General features: G+C 32.7%; 1 protein-coding gene across 1 annotated transcript; it reads right to left on the reverse strand.

Moving 5' to 3' along the window:
- Positions 1-6,538: 6,538 nt before the first annotated feature.
- On the reverse strand, positions 6,539-11,747 carry LOC144550611 (uncharacterized). Its single transcript, XM_078298608.1, has 18 exons — positions 11,480-11,747; positions 11,220-11,372; positions 10,782-10,847; positions 10,572-10,682; positions 10,384-10,473; positions 10,212-10,301; positions 10,058-10,114; positions 9,682-9,750; positions 8,791-8,868; positions 8,600-8,692; positions 8,406-8,501; positions 8,238-8,324; positions 8,056-8,151; positions 7,498-7,584; positions 7,358-7,384; positions 7,134-7,196; positions 6,942-7,010; positions 6,539-6,814 (listed from the first exon to the last, which is right to left on the reverse strand). Exons 1-18 carry the CDS (start codon positions 11,639-11,641, stop codon positions 6,809-6,811), a joined length of 1,500 nt encoding a protein of 499 aa, XP_078154734.1. The 5' UTR covers positions 11,642-11,747; the 3' UTR covers positions 6,539-6,808.
- Between the last annotated feature and the right edge of the window lie 530 nt (positions 11,748-12,277).

Below are 12,277 nucleotides of genomic sequence, written 5' to 3' on the forward strand. Positions count from 1 at the left end.
TCTGTAAAAAAAATTTCCGGAAATAGCCTGTTTCCGGAAAAAAAATTTCCGGAAACAGAGGCGGTTTCCGTAAAAAAATTTTCCGGAAATGGGGCCTGTTTCCGGAAAAAAAATTTCCGGAAAGGGTATATTTCGAGATTTACTGCCGATACGGTTAGTTTTTGAAATTTAAAATTAAATTTGGATATTAATAAAAAATTCGGGGTTTTATGTCTTTATATGTCAAAATGATACTGTATCTTTGAGGATGAGAACTAAAGTTTCTGTATCATAGTTAAAATTCTACTTGAAGAAAAAAAAATTCTAGATAGTAATATTATTATTTTTTATCATTTTTTTCTTGTGCAGAGGGCCCTGAAGGTACTTTATCTTTCTCTACTGATGGGTGAAATTGCTTAATTGTGATGCAATACAAGCAATTTAGGATAGGGCGTAATTGTATAATTAGTTTGTAAATAAAGTATATTATATAAATTTCTATGTACATAAATATAGTTATAGGGAAATAAATCTGCTGTGATTCTCAAAAGAATCACAGGGCTCTACTTTTCCAAATTCACCCCTCTATTTTTTTAAATGCACAAATCTCAAAACAAATGAATGGGTAGATTTGGAAAAGCAGGATCCTGTGATTCTCAAGAATCACACCAGATTTGTTTCCATAGTTACAGAGGAATACTTTACAAAGTATTTTTGAGCCATGAAGCATAACTCCATAATTACTTTGCAATTCAAGCATGTTTTTACAAATTTTTATATTTGGAAGAATATTTTGAGGTATACTCTGAAAAATATTTTAATAGGGAGTAGGCAAATTTATTATTAGTTGCACAACTAATAGGATAGTTGGTGAATCTTTCTCTTGATTGGTCAATTGGAGAAACTAAACTCATTTTATGCGGATTGTTCTAGAACTATTAGTTACCTCATTTTTTGCAATGATCATGCAGGTCTTATTATTAGAATACTACATGTACGGTGGGAAAAACGTGTCGTGTCGTCGTGACGTGATGTATCATAACTAATACGCTGTGATTTTGAACTTGTGTCGTGTGGTGACTAAGTTAATTTTTCTCATGCCGTGACAAAAATATCAAAGGGTGGTTACGGCACGCAAATGATCACGCTACGTGAGTCACGCCGTGCCCAAACATGCCGTGACCAAATATGTCTCACGGGACTTGCGTAACTATTTAATCATAATTTAAGTTAGTTTATTCAAGATTCACCATTTAATCAATATCTAATGATCCTAATTACATGTGACTCGCGTGACCACGCGCTGTGCCGTGACTAAATCTTTCATGTGACATGTCGTACCAAAATTTCAAACGATGGTCATGACATGCGAATGATCACAGCACGAAACATACGAGTCACATCACATAACTGATATGCATGTCGTGCCGTTCTGTACCGTAACATACTCTGCCGTGCCATTTTTCTCACTCTAACTGCATGCTCAGCACACCTTTTTTAGTACTATTTGATTGGATCAGGTGCATGTAGACCAAGTCTATTAGGTTTTTTTTTCCTTGCTTGTAGATTAAGGGCCGAATCTTGGGGTACAACAATCCAGTCTATGTAGATAAAGTTGGGAAAGCACCAGAACTAATTAAGTGGAGCAAAAACCTTCACCTATGATGAACTAAAGAAATAAATATTATTGAATCTGGGGGTTATGGAAAGATAAATTCAATTTGGAGGCTAATTTAGAGAAACAATTGCAGGTTGCAGTTAATTGAACAGCCTTTATATATATGTTCAGTTTGGTTTTATAATTTTTCTAACTATACAAAAGAATATTCTCATGCCCATGCAATGCAATACCCTCAAAATATCACACATGATCAAAGGTTTAAATAACGTTTATCGCGTCATAGCAGCATAGTTAAAAAAATGGCGCTATGGCCATATAGCACCGCCATAGTGCGAAATAGCGCGCTAGAGCGCCATAGCTTTTATGATCCGAAATCGCTATCACACGCTATTTAGAACCTTGCACATGACCCTTAGAGGAATCCATTTTTGCCAAATCCTTATAGAACAAAAGAAATGCAATGCATAAGGAATCAATGTGAAAGAAAGTTAAAAATAAAAGATATATTGACCATACAATATAGCATTAGTTAGTCCTGATCGAAAAAGAAAAACAATCAGGTTAGAATAAATTTAGGTTTTCCTACTACATGAAGCATAAGTCTGACCATTATCCTAAAATCTCTTTAGTTATGCACTAAAAAACTAAAAAAGGTGTATAATTTTAGAAGAGTAAGATTAATTGAGGAGGGAGGGAAGGAATGGGAGGTTAATCAAGTCAATATTAAACATCCTGTTTTAATTTTGTTATGTTTTAAATTACAACAATAATTAAATAAAAGCAAAACACGCTTTTGGCTAGAGAGCAGAGGAGGTAGGGGAGAGAAGGGACGGGAAAAAAAATTATAATTTATTTTATTTGATAGTATATTTAAAAGAAGAGCAAGGTTAATCGAGATTAATTATTGTTTTAAAAAAAATGTAGAATATGGAAGTAAAATCAAGACAATTAATAAATCTAAGTCATTTAAACTGATCTTCTTAATGAAAACTTGGTTTTGATATAATACTTTAAAAAATTTGAATTCACTTCACATCAAATCAAACCGTTAAAATATGAAAAAAAAATTGTGTACATTTTAATGCACTATTTTCTTACGAACTCTCTCTCTCTCTATATATATAGATAAAGAGAAAGAGAGTTGGACTACATTGCTTTGGAAAGCAAAGTCTTATCTCAATTTTCAAAGTTGAAACCAGTGTTCTAAATAGCGTGCTATAGCGTTTTTCGACCCTAAACGCTAAGCTATGGCATAATAACGCGCTATTTGAGCTACGGACGCTATAGCGGTAATAGCGGTCAGCTATAGTGCATAGCGTGTAGCCCAAATAGTGCCCGCTATGCAACATTTGCTGTTTTTTTTCAATTTATATGAGCTTTAAATAAAAGCTCAGATTGAATTTTCATCGTAATTTTTTTTTTGTAATTGACGTACTAGGCTTTATATTAAACTATTAAATATTTAATGAGAGATCCATCAAACGAAATCAAAATAAGGAAGCTACAACGTGCTATGCAACATGAGTTGTTTTTTTTTTCTTTTCAATTTATATGGGTTTTTGTCACACCCCGAGACAACCCGCCACGTATTTATACGTAAGACGTGTGCACATCACATACATTATCAATAATATCTCATGCAACTTGTCTTATATCAAACAAAGTCTTTTAACACCACCATTAGATCAAACACATAACATACATTTAACATGAGTTCAAGACAAACATGGTAAACAAACCGATAATTGACATGTCAGTCAATATATCCACTTTCAAAGAGAGAATTAAATTTTAACTAAACAAAAAAAAAATGAAAAGATACTTGAGTCATCTGCTCATTTACTTCATGATCTGCATCCCTTCTATTCGTGCTCCTCATCGGCTTCATCATTTCCTGGAATCCACATAAAAGTGGAACGGGTGAGAGATCGAACAGTCTCTCAGTACGGGATTCAGTTCCAGTCCCGGAGTTTGTCAAATTCACTTATTAACACAAACAAGATATTAAAATTATATCCTCACGTGATATCTTACTAATGCATATTTAAAACACACACACACAAACACACAAGCACACAAGCACACACACACTTCTTTAGTTATCTTTCATGTTTTTAACTGCCTCACCAGGGGGACTCAAACCCCACTAGATCTTGGCTGTGCCACTAGACGGGGACTCGAACCACCGCTAGATCTTCTTTGCCTCACCAGGGGGACTCGAACCACCCCAGCTATTGGCGTCTCACTAGGGGGACTCGAACCACCACTAGTTCAACTGTCTCACTCAACGGGGACTCGAACCACCGCAAGATATTGGCCCGTGATGGGAAGTCCAACCAACGTCACGTTAACGAGGGGTACAGTCGAATACTAGACCCAATGTATACATTCCAACATGCGTTCAACGCATATTGGCCCCTTTCCTTTAACTTATTCATTACATTCCATATTTGTTTCATTAATCACGCTCAAGTCATACTCAACACAACACATCCACTAAGTCTGTTGATCAATCGAATAATCCTATCCTAGTATTCTCTAAACAAAGTCAAAGGGATCGTTCGATTCAACATAAATAATTCCATAAGTAAATAAATTCAAACAAAATGGTAAGTAACAATTTGACAATGTCCAGGAAACCCGTACCTGTTGTCGTGGGGTAGTTCACTCTTGCCTCTACATTACTTCTTACTTCATAATTCAGATCTAGAAAAGGTAACACTGTGTCTAAATTAATATTTATATATGTTTCTATTTGACTGTTGTTAATTAAAGTAGACTCCGTTTAGATTCTTTCTATATATTTATTTAATAAGAAAGTTTATATTTATATAATTAATTCTCGGATTTTTGGTGAAAAATCAATTTAATTGAAATTACTTAATAGTATCAAGCATTAATCGATTAAAAACTTATACCCTCCAACTTTACGTTTGAAACAAACTAATTAATTACGGTGATTCAATATCTGAAAATAATATGTGTTACATGATAACAGATAACAAGGAACAATTGAAACATATTTAAAAGATATCTTTTTCTTGCCGATTCCGAAACAAATAAAATACACAGAGAAACTATGAACATATAAAATATTTTACTATATTTGTTCCTCAAATTGATTTATGAAATTCCATAAGTTTCTAATAATTGAAACCATTCTTAAATTTCACAGTTTATATGATCTAGAGATTTTATAAAATAAATATATAGAAGGAATCTTATTAAATAAATAATTTTCAGAAATTATAAAACTTTCGGAAATCTTTATCAAATAAATTAATATAATCTAGATATTATATCAAATAATAAATATACGAAATCTTATCAAATAGGTAAATATAAGAGACTATTTAATCTACTTACTAAATATTAATTGAAATATAAGATTGGAATACCTTATTTTCTTGATTTAGATTTCCTATGAAAATTACGAAGGAAAGATAAATAAAAATGTAGAAATTTGACCTTTGTTTTTACTCTTCTGTGAAGAAAACGGAGAGAGAGATGATATCCAATTAGAGATTGGGTTTAATTAAACTCAAATATATGGGGTACGATTATGGGATACAAACAGTGAGGGGTTTTGATTTATAATTAATGAGTGGGGGTTATCAAGGGGTGCGTACATGGGAGCGATTCATTTTTCCAAAAATGAAGGGAACATGATTTAAAAACAGAGGGACACAGGATTTAATTTAGAATAATTGCTATTTTACTCATAGTTGTTAAATCAAGTGGTTATATTGGACTTCTTTTGTTTACAATTTCTATGGTCCATTATACGGACAACTAATTTCATGATATAAATCGAGCATATGAGTTTTCTATTCATAATATTTTAATTTGATTAATTTGTTCAAATTAATCTATTTAAATGTACAAAAGAAAAATAAAATAAAATGGAAGAATAAATATATATCAATTGTTAGCATCGTATCTTCACTTAGTATTTTCAATTACGCGGCGTTACATAATTTATGTATCATTTTTTTTATGAGATTTTCAATTAGATCATACGTACCTAAAATTACATAATGTTACAGTTTTAAATAAAGGCTTAGATTGAATATATTAAGATATTTCTTGAAGTAACAAAATGATGCTTACTATACAGTAGTTTGAATATTTTGAATATATTAAGATAGTTAATTATGTCATGATGTCTAGGTTATTTTGAAATTTAAATAGAAAAAAGATATATTATGTCATGATGCTGAATTTATTTTGAATAAAAAAAGATTGATAGTTTATGATATTAGTATTATTATGGATATTTTGAGTCGTAATTTGGACTTTGTATTGGTTCAATATGAATATTATAATTTTTTAATCAATTTGATATTATTCATTGTTCTATGAGACTTAGATAATGTTGATATTTAGTACAAATGTATGATATAATTTTTATGAAAATGAGAAAACACTATGTAGCATAGCTTTCGCTATAGTTTTTTTTGTAAACTTTCCGCTATGACGCGATAAATGCTATTTAGAACCTTGGTTGAAACAATCAATCCGAACCTTGCAACATAATTTTCATATTAAAATGTACTTGGCGCTCAAATTTTACATTTTTTTTACTTTTGACTAACTTTAGAATTTTTGAAAAATAAAACAGAAATATTTCCTAAAAATATAAAATTTAATCTCTAAGAACATTTCAAATTACATCAAATTTAATACATATTCTATATTTTAAAAATTGTCTACTTGCCCCCCAAGGCCATTTTGTTAATTACTTCATATAAATAATTAAATGGAGTTAATATATCTTGCCCATAAACACCCCCTTGCCTTATCCAAAGACAATGAATTAAGTTCCTCGTACCTGAATTTTGTATGATCATATGTTTGTAATAATTAAGGGTAAATTAATGACAGCTAATGCCCTCTTATGTTTGTGCGATCATAGGTCATCTAATTCCTCAAGCCAGATCAATTAAATGTTCATCCTAAATTTAACATCATCTGCTGCAAAGTTGACCTTCAAATGAAACAGAAAATAATAACACAGTAACAAACAAGCAAGCCAGCAAGCAATAATGCCAAGAGACTACATGCATGCACAACCATTTCAACAAATTGAATCACCTGACCACTATATGCACGCAACAACTATGATCCGTACCAAACACACCAAACAATAAGCAAAGTAACTTGCAATTTCAACTCTACTTCTCGATCCATGCATCCACCATCCTTCAATCAGACCTGAGAAAAAAATGAAATAGTCAACAGAGTAACTTGCAACCTCTACAATAAAAAGCTGGCTGGTACTGAGGGTAGTTTTTTTTTATTATTATTATAAATAAAACAAAATAAAATGATAAGAACTTACCAAGTTATAATCTACCGTGTAAACTCGGTCATAAAAAGGATGCTCATGAATAATACGGCGCGCCGTCATCTGTTTGACATGATCAAGAGATAAAGAAAGGATGCTTTTCAGTACCATAATAATAACAACCAACCCCAAAGATGTGAAGACACGCTACACTGTCTACATAAAATGGAGGAATATAGAGAATACCGATCCATTCAGCCTTGGAAGCATATACACAATTGGCCAAGATGGCTCGGGCTCGTCCACACTCTGTCATCACAGGCAGACACAAATTTGCAATGAAGAAGAAAATTTCAAAGAAACAAAATTAATCAAAGTAGAGACATTGTAGAGAAAGCAATCACTTCCAGTTTTTTTTTTTTTTTTTTTTTTTAAAATGATGCTGGTTGATATAAAAAATAAGCATGTACCTCATAAAAAATGCTCTTCATGTACAGCTGCAAATAAGGATAATATAGATATCTAAATTCAAGCAGAAGAGGCCAACACATGAAAACAAACGACAAAGTATTTAATTATATGTGAATGTAAAGGGAAATAAGATACTTACAAGAGTTCCTTCTATCACAAGGTGATCTGCAATATCTGGAAAATAATTCTTTTTCATCACAACAATTATATCCTTGAAACCCTCCTCCTACAAATTGGTATTTTTGTTTTCTTCATCTTTAGCAACCCAAGAATCAAGATCAAAGATACAGTAATAAAATTAAAAACAAACTAACAAATGAATAAACTCAAATAGTTCCATCAATGGCCAAGCTTTCTTCACTAGGGTATCACAATGATGACTAGCTAAAAATTGAACATACTAACAATAAGAGGTCCAAATGCCCTCATAACCACATCGTTATTTATCTTTTAATATTTTTTATAATAAAAGTCCTAAAAGGTAAAATAATTAGATCTGATATATATATATCACCTTCATTTCAGCTCAGTTCTAATGGGAATTAAGATGATTGTAAACATGTACTGATGCAAAAAATTACAACATGTCCATACTCTCGAGTGACATCCATTCAGATGAAAGCGAAATGCCACATTAATGGTTGTTATCCATTTGTATGCATGAAGAAGTGAAAATAATAGTAGCAGAAACAAGTACCGTAGCACTGTCGAATGCTTTGTCCAAGGGGAAGTTCAAGATGCAGGGGAACTTGGTGCAAAACTCAATCAGCATTTTGTCGATTTTAACAGTTTCCTTCAAATCATAATCAGTCAAATATTACAGATAAGCAGCATAAGAGAGTAGAACCCAGAGAGAGAGAAAGAGAGAGAGAGAGAGACCTCTTTTCTGTGCTTCTCATATAGTAATTCTAAGAATGTGTTCCATTGCATATGCTGCTTCATCCACCATTGAGATTTTATACATGCCTGCTTAACAAAATAAAATTTTTGTACTATCGGGCTAAGATAAACAAAAATATACACAGATTAATTGATATCCATCTATACCTCCAAAGAGAGCCGAAGAAGTGCAGTATCCAACTCCTTAAATTTTTCTGTAACAATCTCCTCATCACAAATCAAGTCCTCAACAACACTATCAGGCTGCAAAACATTAGCAGACATACCATATACACACATCACTCTCCGGACAACAGTCACTATAATGAGGGTTCCCATGAATTGACAAGAGCAATACCTACCTTGATTAATTTATCATTCCACCAACACATATACTGTAGATGATAGTCAAAATCCGCCTGCAACTCAATTTGTTTGCGACAATTCACGTACTCCTGCCATGCACAATACATTTTGCATTATTAATAAATAATCAAAGAACTGTACCTAAAAATAAGCAAATACTGTTAAAAATTATGGCACAGGTTAGTACCTCATCTCTCAAACCTGTACTCTCAGACAGATCTTTGAGCACCTTCTTCTCCAGTGGAGAGAAATTAGCTCCCCAATCCTGTAGGGACCAAATGGTAACTTGAGAGAATTAGCATTTAAATTGTGTGTGTGTGTGTATATAGAGAGAGAGAGGAGGGATCCAATTACACCTCTTTTGATGACACCGAATTACATTCTCCATTTACCATTAAATTTTTGTACCCATCTTAATAAATAATAAAAAAATTCAAAAAAAATGTAAATTTTGATAGGCAAGCACATTTTAACATATCCATCATATTGAACGGTTTGGATCGACTGTTTGGACTTTGAAAATATAGGGTGTAATCGGGTGTCACCAAAAAAGGATGTAAGTGTATCCCTCCTCACATATATATATATATATAGAGAGAGAGAGAGAGAGAGAGAGATAGGCTAATGTGTTTTCGGTAGCATATGGGTTGAAATACACACGGTTCAAATATGAAATTTCAAAATCCAAAAAGTCGATCTGAACCGTTCATCTTGTTCTCCATATTAATATGTGCTTGGAGACCAAATTTTACATTTTTCTGAATTTGTTACTATTTATTAAGCCACTTTGAAAATCACTAATCCAACGGTTTTACTGTTTTGTTAAGCCACCGTTGGATCAGTGATTTTCAAAGTGGCTTAATAAATAGTAAAAAAATTCCAAAAAATGTAAAATTTGGTCTTCTAGCACATTTTAATATGGAGATCACATCTAACGGTTTGGATCGATCATTTGGACTTTAAAAATTGGAAAACGACTTGGTTGCACGGGAGGCTAGGAACAATCGATTGTTTATTAGCCTACCTCTATATATATATATCAAAATGGACAGAAATATATGCAAGGAGAGAAAACAACCTCAATAAAATCACGTTGTCCACACTTTGCTTCGATGTCAACAAGTTTAAAAAACTCTTTTTGAAGACTCTGCATTCAACAAAGTACTGGCTTATATAGTATCTTCCATTTCCTTAACAGGATGCACAACAAGAATGAGACACCTTTCGCGAGGATAAAAAAGTGACTTTTTGCGACGGACTACTCTCATTCTTCAGCTTTTTCTTTTTGCGACGGTACTTTTCGCGAGGGAGTACCGTCATAAATTTGTTTTTTCTCTCGTAAAAAGTATCTACATTGTTGTAGTGATGATCCAAATTTGAATTGGCATCTTTATTGCGATTTATATAATTGAAGTACATTTCGTCCTGGATTCCTATATTACAATTGAGAGTACCTTGCGTATCAGCGGATGAAATAATTTCTCCGTGCGCCTTAGAAGTCTTCCATGTATCTGTAAACAATGGTTTTGTATTGAGAGAGCAAAGTCAATTGTTAAGAATTATAAACAAATTTATATATGGAATCTGTATCAAAGAAGAGGTACAAACTTCCACTGCTTGATCAATGTAGGCATCTTCGAGGTAGGAAAAAGGTATGGTTTCAAGGTCAATCTTTTTTCTAACTTGTGGATCACGGTACTGCACAATAAAAATAAAAATAAAAGTTAAAATCCTCTACAGAACAACAAAATAAAATTTTAAAGAAAATGCTCCTACATACCGTGATATAAGGGATATGCTCATAGAGATGTTTCACTGCTTCGTATTTTTTATTCTCTTGGAAAATGGCCCTATCAAAAATCATTTGTTCCTGCATAGAAATTAAACAACACAATTATAGAGAGGGAATGGAGGTGGAGAGAGAAAGGGAGGGAGGGAGGGAGGAGAGAGAGAGAGAGAGAGAGATACCACTATGCAACTAGATAAATAGGGTTCAGGGGGGGCATTTTCATCCACATTAAGATTTTCCAAGATCCCAGGAACATCTTCTTCTAGAGCTGTTAGTGCATATAGAGGTCTCTCCGGCTGTGTTCAAAAGATTCTTACCATCATGACAAAAGTATAATCCGATTAGGGTTAAAAAAGTTAAAAAGGAAAAAGAATCATCATATTCATGACCTGAATGAGGGGGGTGCCACGTTTGCGAAGCCATTGTCTAAATTGGAAATATTTTTTAATATTTTCCTGCATTAGACAAACATAAAATCTAAATGAGAATGGACATTATATACCTGTTCATGCCATGCAGAGCCATAATTAGTCAAAAGAGGCTTATAATTTTTTTTAAAGGAAACTGGAAATTTTACAAAAGAAAAAAAAAAGATATTAAAGTAAATGTAAGAACATGATATATATATGACCTTGAAACCAAATTCTTGTATTTGATCTATAATTCTAGATATGTCGATAATGAATATATTAATTACAATCTCAACTAAAAAAATTGGATATTGAATACAAAAAGACAGCTGCGAATTAAGTATGATTTATATAGTGGCAACCAGAACAAAGTGATTTATATAAAGAAATGAAGAAAGAAATAAATAAATAAACTACCTCTTCTTCCTGATGATCTACCTCCATTGCAGAGCTACTACAGTCACCATCATAGCTCCAAATCGAATCATCAATGAACGGGTTGAATGGGATGGGATCAAGCTCCAGCTTCCTCCTCTTATTATTAGCTTCACCTTCGCCAAAATCATTTTCCTTCATCGATCATCAGCGAGACTCAGACTCATTCTTAGATCAATCCAATCATTAATATTTTAATAAATTACTAAATGGAGATAGGAGATCGATGCAATAAAATTTACAATTTTAAACAAACTATCTTTTACCGAATCCTCAGCACTCGATCCTAACCAGGGCCAGTTGAGGGGGTTGGGGTCTTCTGGACAGTAATCATCAGACTCAGACTCCTCCTTTTCTTTTCTTTTTGAAAGAGCTTCCTCCACGAAACACGAATTCGAATTCATGGCAATCGAGTTTATCCAATTACAGATTTACAGCCTACGAAATGTTCCTGTTAGAGGATCAGACCAGAGGTACGAAGATCTTAGCTAGGGTTTCTTTTTCTTTTTTCCCTTTTTTTTGTGTTATTTCCGAAGATCTAGGGTTTCAGAAATTATTTCATAAATTGTATTCTATTTAGTGGGCTATTATGGAATAAAATCACGAAAGCAGAGTGTATCAATGGAGGAAAATTTCTCCTATCTTTGCCGTGTCATTTCATTTTTCTTTCTTACTATTTACCTTGCATCGCAATTAAACCTAAAAATGGAATAAGATATTAAGATCTATTGATAACTTTTTCCTATTTCTGGTAAGATACAAATATCACAGAAAAAGAAGAAGGAGAAGAAGAGTTGAATCAGCAAATTCTCTGTGCTGTTATGCCAAGTGCCACCCATTGATGATGCATCTCCAATTATGCTTGTAGTGCTATGTATGATGTATCTTCCACAGATACAATCATACATTTGTCCAATTTAATACCAGTCAATATATCATTATGCTTTGTTGAAAGATGGGAACGTATTCGGCATAAAATATTTTGCATCTGTAAAACATTATTTAATAAAGTAGAATGAAATATAGTAGATATATACATG

The sequence above is a fragment of the Carex rostrata genome, chromosome 2 (assembly GCF_964058835.1).
Source record: "Carex rostrata chromosome 2, lpCarRost1.2, whole genome shotgun sequence".
NCBI lineage: Eukaryota > Viridiplantae > Streptophyta > Magnoliopsida > Poales > Cyperaceae > Carex > Carex rostrata.